The 16,942-nt window shown below is 46.7% G+C and overlaps 1 protein-coding gene across 4 annotated transcripts in view; it reads left to right on the plus strand.

Annotated features, from left to right (window-relative positions):
- The window catches only part of RPH3A (rabphilin 3A), a 338,247-nt gene extending 324,366 nt beyond the window's left edge, over nucleotides 1-13,881 (plus strand). For 3 of the 4 annotated variants that reach the window (XM_025402467.1, XM_025402465.1, XM_025402464.1), the window contains 6 exons: nucleotides 208-334; nucleotides 2,441-2,497; nucleotides 3,283-3,437; nucleotides 7,357-7,438; nucleotides 11,508-11,604; nucleotides 12,378-13,881. In XM_025402467.1, coding sequence (XP_025258252.1) covers nucleotides 208-334; nucleotides 2,441-2,497; nucleotides 3,283-3,437; nucleotides 7,357-7,438; nucleotides 11,508-11,604; nucleotides 12,378-12,508 — 649 coding nt within the window. In that variant the 3' untranslated portion in view covers nucleotides 12,509-13,881. The remainder of the gene's footprint in view (nucleotides 1-207; nucleotides 335-2,440; nucleotides 2,498-3,282; nucleotides 3,438-7,356; nucleotides 7,439-11,507; nucleotides 11,605-12,377) is intronic. The other variant, XM_025402468.1, reaches the window with a different exon arrangement.
- The last annotated feature ends 3,061 nt before the right edge of the window (nucleotides 13,882-16,942 follow it).

Here is a 16,942-nt window from a genome sequence, read left to right on the forward strand (position 1 = left end):
ACTAAATTTATGTGCTTTACTGCATGTCAGTTATACTGCAATAAAGAAGAAATTAAAGGTACTTGGCCCAGTAATAAATAAATAGGAAATCATATTATTTCCATGTACATCACACATTCCTTACCAGCATCAGCTGCGGCTCTTGGCACACAGCAGGATCTCAATATTTGTTCCTGTTTCTCTCTCTACCCCTTGTGTTGGTGGCAGGATCTCTGTCTGTGATGAGGACAAATTTGGCCACAATGAATTTATTGGTGAGACCAGATTCTCCCTCAAGAAACTGAAGCCCAACCAGAGGAAGAATTTCAACATCTGCCTGGAGCGAGTGATTCCTGTGAGTGACTTTACCCTGAGGATCTGATGGGAGGAGGGGAGACTGGAGGAGCTGCCTTCCTCTGGGTCTGAATTGGGGGAAATAGATCCACAGGGTATTGGGTAGCAGAGGCACTGCAGCAGGTCTGCAGAGGAGAGTCAAGATTCCAGCTCACAACCTCAGGCTGCATTCTCTCTCTGCCTTTCACAAACCCTGTGTCAGCATCACTTTGAACATGAGTTTTTCTTGGCCAAACTGGATGGACAACATGATAGGGGCATTGTGGGATTCCTGGGTTCAGAGCCAGCTCTGCCACTTGCTGCTCTATGGCCTTGGCCAGGGGGCTGAACCACTCTAAGCCTCGGTGTTCTTGTCTGTAATGTGGGTGTTATAACAGTACCTGCCTCTTGGGAGGGTTGTGTTTTAAAAAATAACATAATTGAACTAGAACTTAGTGCATAGTAAGCACTCATAAATTAACAGTTGTTAGTGTAGGAAATAATGCTGCCTCACCCACCTCTCAGTCATGAAGTCAGAAAGCACCATGTAGATAAATAGGAGGCAGCATAGCCTAGAGTTTAAGAGTATGGGCTCTGCAGCCAGACTCTCGGGTGTGAATTCTGGCTCTGCCACTTAGGATGTAACCTGAGGCAAATTATTTAATTTCTCTGGGCCTCAGATGTCTCATCTGTAAAATGGGATACTGTGGTGCTAACCTCATAGGATCTTTTAAGGATTGAATGTGACGATACATATGAAGTATTAGAATTGTCATTGTTGTCAGATGTAATTCTTGCTCTTTGAGGAAAATAACAGGGATCAAAATGAGGTTCTGCAATGGGGTTGCACCTCAGAATTAACCGGGGGATTTTAAAACCAGAGCTTTACAAACTAAGATTTGTGGGGGTCCCCCATGGGGATTCTGTTTTAGTGGGGTAGGGTAGGACTCAACAATCTATATTTTTAGACATAATTCAGGCTGCCTTGCCTTAAGTGTGGGCCAACTTGGGCCCGGAGAGGGTAGCAAGTCTCCAAAGTCTCTGGGCACTGGCTAGAGCCCTGCTCTCCTACAACACCAGCACCCCTGGTCTCTCTGAGCAGCCTGCCTGCTCTCCACAGGGAAGCTATGGGGTGCAGGAGGGGAAATCCTGCAGCATCTTCTCACCAGATGGCCAGCCTGAGGATGGAGTATCTGCATGCCATGCCATAGTTTTATAACTCAGGCAAAGGAACAAGACTCAACAAGGAAAATTGCAAGGAAGGATTTCTACTGAATTCCAGGCTCAACTTAAAGACATCCCTAGGAGCGAGGCATTTCTTCTGGGCTTTTGCCTGGTGACAGCTGGGTCTTAAGGATTCTCTTCTTTCTCTAACTCCATGAGTCCAGTTGACCAGGACAATGGCCAGGCCCTTGCCTGGGTCATCAGCCTTTGGGTTTGCCCGTCTTGCTATGGTGGACGCAGCTAGCCCTAGAAACATGAAGGTGCAGGACAGCCAGAGGGCTGCAGCAGCCGCAAAACACTACTGATCATCTTCTTTTGCTCTTTGACATTAAACCTTAACGCTTGCACCACCATCTTCCCCCATTATATCCCACTGAGGGCTCCTCCCCTCTGGACCTCAGGTTTCCTCCTCTTCAAAGTGGGGAGGTTGGATTTAACCAATGGTTTTCTAACTCTGTTTCCCAGAACCTTAGAGTTCAGCAAAAGGGCCCCAGGGGCCATGAAGGGGAAAAGCACCTGGTGGGTCAGACCCCAAGACCCCTGAGCCACTTCAACCAGAGAAAATGAAATCTTTTCTGTTTGTGTGTGGAGAGCTCTGATACTTACTGGCTGTGTAACCTTGCATAAGGGGCTTAACTACTTGGACCCTCAGGATCCTCATTTGTAAAATTGGAATTGTAACAGAACCTATATCATAGGTTGTTATACATTCACATAGCTTGCCATATGTCTGTGTTTTATAAATTTCAGCCAAAAGGGAGAACACAGGAGGGCCACAGTAGCTTAAGAACCCACTTCCATGGCTCTGGATGCTAATAGAAGTGTGAGGGGTTTCTGGTCCTTCTTGTGCAGGAAGATGAGCTCTATAGACAATGTTATCTTTTATTTGTTTTCTTCTTTTCAGATGAAACGTGCTGGGACCACCGGGTCAGCCCGAGGCATGGCCCTTTATGAGGAGGAGGTGAGCACTGAGCAGGAATTGAAGCCACAGTCAGGGTCTGTGCTGGGCTGGGCTAGCATCTTCCTCTTCTCTCCCTCCCTGGCCCCTTCCTCACCCATTCTCTTGCAACCACCCTGGAGTTGATTTGCTTTGAGAGAGACCCTTTGCCCAAGTTGTTTGAGCATGAGACAAGGGACATCCTCTCCACACCTAAGCCTCTGAGGAGGGGGCAACCCCTTTCTCTCATACCTAGAATACCCACCAGGTTTTTGGCCTTGTTGTCAGATGCTCTGTAGACAATTCTACTGACTAGAGCAATGGCCCACTCCTTTCTTGGAGTGGGTGCATTCTTTGAGCTGTGTGCCTGGTAGAAACCGAACTAAGCCTTCATGCTGTCTGCCTGGGTCCCTCATATGACTCCAGGGACTGCCCTCTAAGAAGACTGGTTGCGTTAAGGGAGTCTGAGATCAGAGGCAAGAATGTGTCTGGGGCCAGGGTCAAGGGTCAGTCCTGGGTTAGAGCCAAAGCCAATCAGTGACCAGGAGCAAGTTTAATCTGTGCTCACAGTCAGAGTTCATCCATGTCTAAGTCAAAGTGAAGCCATTGGTCCCCATGTGCCTGAGACTGGTCCCCGACTTTCACCTTTGGCTCCTCCTTGGAGGCTAGGCCATCTGCTGTCCTTGGTGCTGGCTCCCTAGAGCTGGTGGAGCTCCGCCTGCCCTTCATAGGTTCTTTCCTAATGCTCGCCATTCACATTGCCTGGCCCCTCCCCTCCAAGGCCCACACTGTCTTTTCCCCCAATGCAGCAGGTGGAGCGTGTTGGTGACATCGAGGAGCGTGGCAAGATCCTGGTCTCTCTCATGTACAGCACCCAGCAGGGAGGCCTCATTGTGGGTATCATACGCTGTGTGCACCTGGCTGCCATGGACGCTAATGGCTACTCAGACCCATTTGTCAAGCTGTAAGTCAATGCCTTTGGGCTACAGGTGGGCCCTGAAGGAGTCCTAGATCCTTGGAAGAGGAGAACCAGAGAGTTTCTCCAGGATTGTTGTACATTGAGACCCAAAGAGGGCAAGGAACCTGCCCAAGGTCACAGTGAAACAAATGCCTAGAACTGGCAAGTGTGTGGGTCTGGAGTCTCAGGCAGTCAAACTAGTGTGTCACTTGCCCACATGCAAAGTTTTGTGACTCTGTCCTCTCGAGGGCCTGCTGATGGCTCTACAACGATGCTGATTAGCTGTCGTAGCCCCATTTGTAGCTCCCAGGAGTTGGCCGCACACCCCTCACACTGCTCAGATGTCCACCCCCAAAGAGGCCATCTGGCGTTTTCCAGTTTCATTCTGGAAATGCTCAGAAAAAAAAAAAATGCCTTCGATCTGGGGTCTATTCCAGTAATCTCAATCACGGAGAATAAAAAGACTCTGTTATCTGTGTTAGTCCAGATCCTCTGAGAAGAAGATGCCAAAATAGGATTAAGCAGACAAGGGGCTTATCAGGGGAAATGCTCATTCCAGGAAGACTGGGGGGAGTCAGGGGAGAAAGGGAGAGATGTTAGACTACAATGCAAGTCTGACCTGATGAGGGGAATAGGTAGGGAAGTTGGAGAGAAGTACTCCAGATACAAGTTCAATAAGGCCACCAGGGAGTCCTCAAGCCAAAACTGGCCATCAGACATGTCCTGTGTCTCATAGGAGTGGCCCGACTTTAGCATCCCTGCCAGGCCCAGTCATTGACTGGGAGCATGGCGTTGGCACAAATATGTCATGGACTTCCAAGGACTGCACCCAGGGTCTTGGTCAGTTATGCTTCCTGTAGCTGGAGGTCTGCCAAGTGCAATCTCAGAGCCACCGCTGTGTCCGCCATCAGGCCCAACTCATCTCTGCCAGTTGCTGGCTGTGGACTCTAAGCAAGTTACTTAGCTTCTCACTCAGTTTCTTCATTGGTAAAACAGAGACAAGAGTTCCACTTATCTCCAAGAGTGGGCTCAGGGCTCAAATGAGATAGCACAAAGGAAGCAACCAGAATTGAGCCTGGTACAGAAATGTTTAGCACCTCAGTAGAATTCTGCTGGCCTTGGGGCAGCAACATGTATGTTTCTGTGGATATGGATCTCCATGGAGCATGGAGTCTCCAGTATGCTTTAGCCATGTGACCTGGGGCTCATGGCTTAACATCTCTAGGCCTCAATGTCCTCATCTGCAAAATGGACGGAGTAATACTGTGTATTAGTTCAGGTCCTCCAAGAAGGAAACACCAAGAGAAGATAAGCTGTACAAGAGATTTGTTGGGGAAATGCCTGTAGAGGAGATAAGGAGGAATCCAGAGGGGAGCCATAGAGACCACAGATCTTGCTGCAGGTGTGATCCCTGTGGAGCAGAGAAGGAAGGAAGTGTGGTAGAAACAATCTTAGGCTACAGTGTAGCTCCAAGGAAGCTGCACTGTTTCATCCAAGGTGATGTAGAATCCTTGAGCACAGTCACCCATCAGAGAAGTCCTGCATTTCCCAGAAATGGGACTGCCTAGTGTCCCTGCCAGGGTCAGTTATTGGCTAAGAATAGCTTGTGGGAAGCGTGGCTTCAGCAAGAACATCATGAATGCAGAGCCCAGTAGCTTGTTCGTCAATTTTACCCCCTGCAATTGGAGAATGCAAGCTGAGAGGTAGATTTTCAAGGGGTCTGGTACACAGTATATGCTCAATAAATACCTGCCATTATGGTTATAAAAAACCACCATCACTGTCCTGGCATGACCATCACTGTCATGGCAAATAGTATTTACTAATATTCTGTCCAGTTGGGAGACACTCCCCCCACCTCCACTGCCTCTGATAGCAGAAAGCAATACTTCCCTTTAGTCCATGGCCAAAGAACAGATTCATGTGGGCTGTCTTTCAGATTTCCTTTGAATGAAGGTCTAGTTAACAAAGAACACACATGTCAGGGACAAGTTTGGTTTCTAAGAGTAATTTGATTTTATTTCTTCATATGGCCCAAGAGAGGAAATGAGCTTGAGGGGTGCTGTCCAGCACTCCATTAGCAGTCAGCCATGTGCAGATCGGTTTTCTTAAATAATTCTCTCTACCACCCCCCCCCCACCCACCCAATCCTTCCAGAAGAAGTGGAATTGCCGTGGTCACCAGTGAAGCAGCTGACCTGCTGGGTGCAGTTATGGGCGAAGAAATGGGAGACCGCTAAGTAGTTTCTGATCTAATAAAGATTTTTTAAAAGCAGAACTTCCCATTATTTTTGCTTAGCTCTTTGGTAACTTTTAATTCCTCATTTTTGTCTCTTCTTAAAAATTATCCTCGGCCGGGTGCGGTGGCTCACGCCTGTAATCCCAGCCCTTTGGGAGGCCGAGGTGGGCGGATCACGAGGTCAGGAGATCGAGACCATCCTGGCTAACATGGTGAAACCCCGTCTCTACTAAAAATACAAAAAATTAGCCGGGCGTGGTGGCAGGCGCCTGTAGTCCCAGCTGCTCGGGAGGCTGAGGCAGGAGAATGGCGTGAACCCGGGAGATGGAGCTTGCAGTGAGCCGAGATCACGCCACTGCACTCCAGCCTGGGTGACAGAGTGAGACTCCATCTCAAAAAAAAAAAAAAAAAAAAAAAAAAAAAAATCCTCAAAACCACTTCTGTAGATGAGAATGAGATGTTCGCCCTCTTTACAGGTCAAGAAACAGAGGCACAGTAAAATTATGCTCACGTTTAAAGCTGCTCATCGGTGACAACCTGAATCAGAATCCAAATGTCTTAACCCTTAGGAGTGTTTAGCCCATTGTGTTTACTCACCCAGGAAATATTTTGTTTGGTTTGGTTTGTGTTTTTTTTTCTCTCTCTCTTTTTTTTAAGAGACAAGGTCTCACTCTACCACCCAGGCTATAGTGCAGTGGTGTGATCATAGCTCACTGCAGCCTCAAACTCTGGGGCTCAAGAGATCCTTCCATCTCAGCCTTCTGAGTACCTGGGACTGCAGGCATACAGCACTGTGCCCAGATAATTTTTGTTATTTTTTATAGAGACAGGTTCTCACTATGTTGCCCAGGCTGGTCTGGAACTCCTGGGCTCAAGTGATCTTCCCACTTTGGCCTCCTAAAGTGCAGAGATTACAGGCACAAGCCATCATACCTAGCCTCAGCCAGAATATATTGATTGAATACCTACTATGTGCTAGACATTGGGCCTTACTGGAAAAGAGCCCTGTAGGCAGAAGAAACAGTTTGCTCAAAGGCCCTTGGGTGGAAAGGAGAAGTAAGGAGTGGGGTGAGGAAGATGACGTAAGGTTAGGCTGGGATGGAGCAGAAACCCAACACGCAAGGTCTTAAGGCCACGTGAAGGATTTTGAACTCTCCCCTGAGTTCAAAAGGAATCCAGTACATAGTTTTGAAAGTGGAGTGACAATAATTAGATTTGCATCTTCCCCTTTCTGTGCATACAATACCCAGCATCTCTGTAGGAATTGGGGGCAGCCAAAGGTGGGATAGATGGTAAAATGCCAGGCACCACCAGCATGACCATCAATTCGATTTATGGGGAGAAAGTGAGCATGCTAAGAACGCAGACTCTAGATGTAACATCCGGATTCAATCCCAGCTGTGTGAGCTAGGGCACACTTCAGCCTCTCTGGATCTCATTTTCTGTGTCTGTAAACTGAGTGGTTATAGTTCTACCGCCTAGGGGCATGTGGGGATTAAATATGCCTAAGGTGTTCAGTCAAGTGCCAGGTACCAAGCAGATGCTCTAATGCACATTGGTCATATCAGTGTTGATCCCTTTCCGATTTATTCATCAATTCATCCTGATAAAGAAGGGGCCTTTGGGGTCAAGAGGCTGTTCTTATTCATTAAACGTCATCCATAATAGCATTTGTGTCTCCTCCCAGCTGGCTGAAACCGGACATGGGAAAGAAGGCCAAACACAAGACTCAAATTAAAAAGAAAACCTTGAATCCTGAATTCAATGAGGTAAGGCTGCCCCATTCTTTATCATGCTCAGGGATACTTGCTGTGTGTTAGAGAGGCACAGATTCCTACTAGAAGGTTGTAAGTCACATTTAAAAAAAAAAAAACCACTTTCTGTGATAGATCAGATTGAATTATCTAAAGAAGCAGGAATGAGTTCCTTGTCACTGGAAGAAATCAAGCCTAAGACAAAAGCCCACAGATTAGGAATGTCATAGGAAGGAAGCAGTGTTTGTGAAGAGATTGAACTAACTCGTCTCCAACGTCTTCACCAATTCAAGTAGTCTCTAATACTGAAATTCGGGGGAGTAAACCAGTACAGTGATGCTCTTTACCATCCACCCCGTTGACAATGCCCTGTCCTTCACTCCTCGTGTCTGTCCAGTGCATCAAGTCCTATTGAAACCACTGCTTGGACACCCATTGAATGTGCTCCTTCCTTTCCCTTCTCACTGCTGCTGTCTTGCCTCAGACCCTGACATTTCAGGCCTGGACGATTGCAGTAGACTCCTGACTCATTTCTGTGTGCTTGGCACCTCCGCCACATAAGTTTGAGCTTTGTAAAACACAAATCTGAATTTGTCACCCCCTTGCTTCAATAACTCAACAATGGCTCTAGAATTTCTTAGCATGACAATCAAGCCCTTTCAAACTCACCTCCATCCCTGCCTTATCTATACACCCCCTCCTCAAGTGACACTCACCTCCATGCAGGTCTCTTCACACCTGCTGCTCCCTTTTCCTGGACTGTCCTCTCCCTCTCTTCCTCTCTGGAAAACTCCTACTCATCCTTCAGGACTCAGCATAAGAATTACCTCCTGTAGATGTGCTTCCTCTATGTTTCCAGACACTGTGCATCCCTCTAGTTTCCAAATCCAGTTGAAATCTGGATTTAACTTTTCTGTGGACAAGCCTGTCAGACAGTAGGGATCCAGAAATATCTGTGAAATTAATGAAGGGTTGAATGGAGGAAAGAGTGGAAGAGTAAATGAGTTCTAATCTAAACCACATGTATGATTCTGATCTAGACCTAAATAAAGACAAAGAAGTGCCATGACAAGTGTCTCAAAGTGCCATGAGACACCAGCTCTGAGCCCAGAGTCACATCCCTGAGCCTCGCTCCATGCCCAGAGCAGGAATGAGTCCATGTTCATGCTCCATGCCTGCCTGGAGCAGCCCTGGGAGCTGTTCTACCCACTGAATCTCCTTTCTCTGCCCTGCTCCTGAGATCTGATGTTGGGGCAGAGCTGGCTAATATTGATTTTAATCACATATTGCAAAGTGGGAAAGGGAAGTTACAGCACAGTAGGTTTAGTATTGTTTGCTTTAAAAAAAGAAAAAAGAAAAAGAAAAACATATGCCCATATGCACCCACGTGGAGAATGTGCTGTATAAACAGCTCAGAATAATCACTGAGCAGTCAGCTCAGCCTTCCTCTCTAGGCCCCTCTTTCAGCTGAACCCCTGATTTCCTAACTCATATCATGGATTTTGAATAAGGAGTCATTTGTAGCTGTCCTGCCCTACACTCTCCTGGAATCTGAGTAAGCCACAAAACATGAAATCTGAATAAACTCACTAGCCGTGAATCAAGACCAGACACCATATCGCATAACAAACTGATGCAAAATTATTTTTCAATGTTGGTCCTCAGCATTGGTGAGCATATGGGAAAAGCCACACACTACTGGAGATAAAGCAAACCTCTGAAGGAAAGTTTGCTAAAACACTTTCAAAACTGTCAGATGTTAAAAGTTAAATTCCACTTATTTGGAGAATAGGTAGTGCAGTCACATATTTCAAAATTCAGAAAGCACAAAGGGGTATCCAATGAAAGTCCCCCTCCTACCCCAGCCTTGTTGGCACCTACTTCGTTTCTTATGAAGCAAATATATTATCAATTTCTGAAATGTATATACATATACAAAGTAAGTATATGTGTAACCAGCTTTCTTATTGTACACAAATGGTATCACAGTATAGCCACTATTCTCCATCTTAAAATGTTACAAACTCAAACATTCACTTCTCAGAATCTATTCTAAGTAAGTCATCATGAACATACATAATGATTTAGCTACAAGGGTTACTTTTTTAAAAAACCTATGTGATGACATAGCTACAAGGGTGATTTTTTTTTTTTTTTTTTTTTTTTTTTGAGACAGGATCTCGCTCTGTCACCCAGGTTGGAGTGCAGTGGTGCGATCTCAGCTCACTGCAACCTCCACCTTCTGGGCTCAAACAATTCTCCTGCCTCAGACTCCCAAGTAGCTGGGATTACAAGTGTGCACCACACAGCTGGCTAATTTTTTGAATTTTTAGTAAAGACTGGATTTCACTATGTTTGCCAGGCTGGTCTCGAACTCCTGGCCTCAAGAGATCTACCCAGCCTTGGCCTCTCAAAGTGCTGGGATTATACTCATGAGCCACCACACCCAGCTGCTACAAGGGTGACTTTTATGGTATTTTTGATGATAGTGAAAAATTGGAAATAACTTAAATACCCAACTGTTAGGGCTTAGGTTATGGCCACATGGCCACACAGCCACACAGCCATAAGTTTGAGCTTTGTAAAACACAGCCACACAGCCACAGAGCCACATAGTCACAGAGCCACAGAGCCACACAGCCACCCAGCCACACAGCCACATAGCTACATAGCCATTAAATGGAGCCATTTGAAACAATGATGTAGAAAAATATTTGAAAAATATTTGAGAATATGCTAAGTTGGTTTTTGCCCAAAGTTGTAAATGAAAAAGGAAGTGACAATACTGTATGTTCAGCATTACTTAATTAACAAAAAATTTATACATCACTGTGAACACATGTGGGCGAATGTTGACAGTGGTTATTCTTGGGTAGTTGGGTTACAGGGAATTGGTGGGGGGAGGTTCTTCTTTGTTTTAGCAGTGAACATAAATGAATTTTGTAATTAGACAGAAAAGCTATTTTTTTTTTTTGAGATGGAGTCTTGTTTGTCGCCCAGGCTGAAGTGCAGTGGCGCTATCTCTGCTCAGTGCAAGCTCCGCCTCCCAGGTTCACGCCATTCTCCTGCCTCAGCCTCCCGAGTAGCTGGGACTACAGGCACCCGCCACCATGCCCAGCTAATTTTTTGTATTTTTGGTAGAGACTGGGTTTCACTACGTTAGCCAGGATGGTCTCAATCTGACCTCGTGATCCGCCCGTCTTGGCCTTCCAAAGTGCTGGGATTACAGGCGTGAGCCACCGCACCCGGCCGGCAGAAAAGATATTTTTAAAAAATCAGATTGTCTGGGAACATATATACTCAGTCCACTTCAACTTTATTTATTTATTTATTTATTTATTTATTTATTTATTTATTTATTTTTGAGACAGAGTCTTGCTCCGTGGCCCAGGCTGGAGTGCAGTGGCACGATCTCGGCTCACTGCAAGCTCCACCTCCCTGGTTCAAGTGATTCTCCTGCCTCAGCTTCCCAAATAGCTGCAATTACAGGTGTCCACCATCATGCCTGGCTAATTTTCATATTTTTAGTAGAGATAGGGTTTCACCATGTTGGTCAGAACTCCTGATCAGAACTCCTGATTTGAATTTTTAGTAAAGACTGGATTTCACTATATTTGCCAGGCTGATCTCGAACTCCTGACCTCAAATGATCTGCCACCTCGGCCTCCCAAAGTGCTGGGCTTATAGGTGTGAGCCACTGTGCCTGGCCACTTCAACTACTTTTAATCCCTACGCAATAAAAAAGGGGATGCCCCTTCAGAAGCTACGAGAGGGGAAGGACTGAGTTCATGGCCATTTACTTACAAGGAAACTTGAGCTCTATTAGAAAAACTTCACCAGCCTTCCCAATGTCAAGCAGAGAATTCACTGAAAAGAGGATGACAGTGCTTTGTTACATAGAGTGTTTGTTGGAAGGGAATCACTGGACCTGGGCAGAGGATCGGAGCAGGAAGATCTCCTTGCTCCCAGAATGCCAGCTCAAGCTCCTCTCCTTGGCCCATGACCTCCAGGACCCTGCCTCTTACCTCCCAATGCTGTGGGTTCAGAGGGCTTGTACTCACATGTCTTCCTCTGTTGTATCCAGGAGTTTTTCTATGACATCAAACACAGTGACCTGGCAAAGAAGTCACTGGACATCTCGGTCTGGGACTATGACATCGGCAAGTCCAATGATTACATCGGTGAGTGTTCCTAACTCCAGAGAAAACGCTCTCTTCTGTCCTCCCAAGAACAGGGCCTTATCCAGGGCTACAGAGAGTTGAGGTCACTGCTTTTCTTTTGGCAACCACATTGTTCAAATGCTAATTTGAGACCCATGGTCCTGACTTTGGTCCAAGTTGCGGATGTCTTTACATGAAAGGGCTTACAAAACTTGATTATTTGTTGAACAAATCACATCCAGTGGGGTAATTAAACCACAGGAGAGATGTGCGTTCTCTGCAGAAAGGAGGGTGCAAAAGAATTCTTAATTTATTTGCATGTCCAGGATAAAATTTTTAATTTTTTAGTTCCTCTCTGAATCATGAGGAAGAAAATCAATTAAAGATGAAGCAGGGCGGTGGGGACTCCAGGCAAGGAACAGAGCCTCAGCTAAGGGGTAAAGACAGGATTGAGCAGGATGATGAAACTCTTTGGAAATAGACAATGAGTTCCCAGATGCAGTGGGAGATAAGTTTCAGTGAGTAGAAGGGTGATTTGTAAAAAGTCTTTAAAAATAGACAGTGAAATTATGACTCGGTGGAACAGTAGGGAGCCATTGCAGGTTCCTGAGGCAGAGAAGGCCAGTAGTAACAACAACAACAACAACAATGTTATAACAACAGCTCTCTGTAGAGTATGGATCCCAAGTTGCTGGGGGTCACTGCTTGGTGCAGTTTTTCCCCCAACTACACATTTGGGTCTGGAATGACCTCTATTCTGACCACCTGCTCCTATCTTCCCATTTATCCTCCAGGAGGCTGCCAGCTGGGGATCTCTGCTAAGGGAGAGCGCTTAAAACACTGGTACGAGTGTCTGAAAAATAAAGACAAGAAGATAGAGCGCTGGCACCAGCTACAGAATGAGAACCACGTGTCAAGTGATTAGGCTAGTGCCCACGTCCCCAACTCCATGTCCCGGGTGCCCCCCAGCCTGCCCCAGCTGCCCACCGCACCCTGATCTCTCTTCTCTATGCCTACCTCCCCCCATACCCTGCTGATCTCCCTGAGCCTGCCTTTGAGCCCCCATCATGTTGGGCACTGCTGCCAAAGACTCCCTCCTCCCTGATGCTGGGCTGTGGGCTCTGAATATAGCCCCTCTCTGGTCCCTGGGATGGAGCAATGGAGATGGGGTTGGGGAGATGTTTACAAAGAGGTTGATCATTTAATAACCTCTCAGTTTGGGTAAATTACAAAGGTTCTTCATCATTTAGGACTGTTTGTAGACCCTTCTAGCCTTGAACACACATACACACGCACACACACATGCACACACACCCTCCCTTTCATTCCCTGTGTCGTGTCTCTGTATACTCTCAGTTGTCAGCAGACCCGGACAATGCTGTGAGGACAAGCATTGGGGCAGAAATAGAGGCTCCAGGCTCCCACTGCCCCCTGAGATGCACACCTTGATTGCCAGGAAAACAGACTGCTGTGTTCAGGAACACACCCTCCCTGCTCCAAGTGCACCAAGATGCAAATGCACAGAATTCACCAAGGGGCTTGGACACTCTCCTCTTTCTGAATGTCACCTGTGTGCTTCCAAGCAAAACAAAAACAAACGACAACAAAAATCCCTTCCTCTGTCGCCTTTTCTCCTCCTCCCTCTTCTCTCCCTTTCGTCATAGTAGATTCTCTCTTTCTCAGCCTCTCCCTTCTCCTTTCTCTCCCTGCCTTTCTCCCCTTTGCCTTTCTCTCTCTCTAAAGCAGTAACACCGCAAAAACAACAGCAAAAAAGTGTATGTTAACCCAGCCTCACCTCCTTCCTCTCACCAGCCTGACCAGGAAACTGAGAAACTGGCCCAAATCTGAGATTTCACTTGGGCCCACACTTCTTAAGTGACCCACTTCTCCTGTTGGCAGAGCCAGACATTCCCAGGGCTCGGGCCAGTGGCTGGCACTGCCCTGGGTGCGTGGCAGCATCCCTTGAGCTGTGTAGATGCCCCATAGAGGGGCTCTCCATGGGCTCCCTGGGTGGGCACAGGAGGCATTTAGAAGACCAGGGCTATGGGTCTGAGGGACCCTCATCCAAAGCCTCCAGCCTTTCTCCTTTCTCTGCTCTTAGGTAAATGAACAGGCTACCCTCCTCCCCAGTGCCCTTTGACTCTGTTTCATTGACTCTCTTGAGTCCCGTCTTTCACTAAGAACACCCCCCCCCCAAGTCTCTCTGTCTCTCTTTGGCTGTCTGTCTGTCTCCCGCACTCTCTTTACTAAGCTTCCTGGGAGAATCAAATAACATCATGGTTATGGAACAATGGAGAGTGTGGGCAAACATTACACACTTGAGGTTGAGGTCAGGCATCTTCAGTGCCCTGAGAGAAAGGTTTGATTTTCCCGATTTCAATGAGGTCTTCCCTCATGAAAAGCACCCCCAGTCATCCCAAACCCCTGACATTCTCTACAGAAGCATCAGACACTGAAACTCTCACTTTCCCCCAACTCACATCTCTTAACTTTTCAATGCCCTCCACCCTCAGCTCCCTGCACAATTCATGGGAGGACTCATTTCTTGCCTTGAATAACCATTTTCTAAACATCGAGCTCTTCACCTTCCCCAAAGTGGCCAACAGCTTTCTGGCCACCACCTTTCCTTTTGACCCTATCCTTCCCCATTAGTCCCTGGTGGCACCTACTCTCAGCCCACCTCCCTTCCCGTTTCCCCTTAGGAGACAGCATGCTGGCTGTGTCGCCCAAGCCTGATGCTGGTGTAGGCGCTGGAATCAGCATGCAGCTAGCTCACAGTGCCCCTAGTCTGGGGACACGCTCTTCCTGACAAATGTAACCACCTCCCTGCCTAGAATACACACATGTCCTCCGGTGCATGCACAACCACCCAGCATCTTTCTTTGTGATGATGTAGCCAGAAATAAAGTAGGAACATCCAGGAAAACAAGTGGTCTGCATTTTTCCTTTCTGGTTTCTGCAAAGTCTTCCTCCCCACCAGGACATAAGCTATTCTGATAGTTAGTGTTTAATGTTCCAGCCACTGGGGACAGATGTGTTCTCTACCCACGAGGAGTTTGCTTTCTGGTGGATTTTATCTTGGGCAGGTGGGCCTAAGGTAACTTGGCTGACTCCAAACCCTTTTAGAAGAATACTTGTTGCTGGTGCCCAATGAACAGGAAGTCAACATCCTCATCCTCCTCCTGCTGCTACAAGACCTGGAAAAAGTCCCAGGTGGTTGCAGAATCAGAAATTGCCAAAGCTAAAAGAGAACATAAAATTCAGCCACAACCTAATTCAATCAACTCGCTTTTTAGACAGACGAAGAAACCAAGGTCCAGAGAAGAAAATGCCATGTCCAATGTTTCACAAAGGCAATGCTAGGAAAGGAGTTCGGTTGTTGGACTCCCAGAGTCCAGTGTCCTTAACACACTGATTGATGAGCATGGACCATCAAATGCCTCCCTTGCATTCTAGCACCTTCCAACCTACAATGAGTCTCTCATTGGAGACTCTCAATAGTCCTGAAGGTGAACTGAATCAGTAACTAACTTTCCAGAAAAAAAAATCTTTTTTTCTTTTCTTTTTTTTTTTTTTTTGACGGAGTCTCCCTCTGTCGCCCAGACTGGAGTACAGTGGTGCAATCTTGGCTCACTGCAACCTCCACCTCCTGGATTCAAGCGATTCTCCTGCCTCAGCCTCCCGAGTAGCTGGGATTACAGGTGCCTGCTGCCACACCTGGATAATTTTTGTATTTTTAGTACAGACAGGGTTTCACCATGTTGGCCAGGCTGGTCTCAAACTCCTGACCTCAGGTGATCCACCTGCCTTGGCTACCCAAAGTTCTGGGATTACAGGTGTGAGCCACCACACCCGGCCTCTCGAATTCTTAATCACACTGTAATCCATCCCCAAAGTGCTTAAGCAATTTATCAGTAATGTTGGTTACTTCAAGAAGGAGCTATCAATTCAATCCCACAGATATTTCTCTTTTCCTTGAGACCATTTCCTTGTGTCCTCAAAAGCAGAAGCTGGCATGTTAGTCTCACTTGAGAGATTTCTTTTCAAACTACGCATGCTCCCCATACCTCCCCACAGATTCTGCTAAACCCCGAGGACAAGGTGTATAGTTGAAACTATTTCCTGGCTGGGAACGGCAGCTCATGCCTATAATCCCAGCACTTTGGGAGGCCAAGGTGGGTGGATCACCTGAGGTCAAGAGTTTGAGACCAGTCCAGCCAACATGGTGAAACCCCATCTCTACTAAAAATACAAAAATTAGCCGGGTGTGGTGGCAGGCACCTATAGTCCCAGGTACTCAGGAGGCTGAGGCAGGAGAATCACTTGAACCTGGCAGGTGGAGGTTGCAGTGAGCTAAGATCATACCACTGCACTCCAGCTTGGACGACAGAGTGAGATGCCGCCTCAAAAAAGAAAAAAAAAAAAAGAAAGAAAGTATTTCCTGGTTGATGCCTTGTGATTTCCACCTTCATCATGACTTTGAAAACCACTACCCAAAAAGTTAATCCGTTTTTCCTGGTGGCAATTTAGCTAGCTGCCACTAGGTGGAGAGAGGTGCTAATTAGGTCCATACAAGCCTGGCAGGAACAGCTGGAGACACTTGCCATTCTCCCTGTGCTCCTGGCAGACATCACTAATCAATACGGCATCTTTCCTACAGAACCTACAAGCAGCCTGAGTCCCTCTCAACCCAGTGTTCCAGGGAGCCACCACCAGTCAGTCATGGCTGGCGGTTAAAAAGAAGCCTAATTTCCGTGCTTAAATTGGTTGATCTTCATTTATATGCATACATGCCTAATAGACTGAGATGAATACATAGGAGGAAAGTTTTCATAAATATTAGTACACCTGATCTAGCTAATTGTGCTGCTCCCACCCCCGACCCCTGGCTGACCCCACTGAAATAAAACACTCTGTAAGTGGCTATATGGTGTGTTGGAAAACATCTGCCCTGAAAAGAACACCAGACAAAATTTTAATTAAGTCCAGCATTCAAATTCTGACTGGCACTTTCTAGCTATGGGAACTTGGCCAAGTCATTTAGCCTTACTGAGTATCCGTTTCCTCAACTGGAGTCATAAATATTTCAAAGAGTTGCTGAGAGATGTTAATGGTACAGTCCATCAAGAGTCCCTGGCACATAGTAGAGACTTGACAAGTGCCACCTCCACTTGCCAGCCCCTAAACTTGGGCTCCCTCGCACAGCTTGCATATGGGGAAAATGCTCTTGAACTGGCATTGGTTGAACACAGGACATTGGAGCTGAAAGTGGGTGAGGTTCAGGTGAAGCAGAAATCAGATCTCCAAGGTCCCTGCACAGATGGGGGCAGACTTTTCTGCTGGCGTCCACAGAAATTCA

This window comes from Theropithecus gelada, chromosome 11 (genome assembly GCF_003255815.1).
Source record: "Theropithecus gelada isolate Dixy chromosome 11, Tgel_1.0, whole genome shotgun sequence".
Lineage (NCBI taxonomy): Eukaryota > Metazoa > Chordata > Mammalia > Primates > Cercopithecidae > Theropithecus > Theropithecus gelada.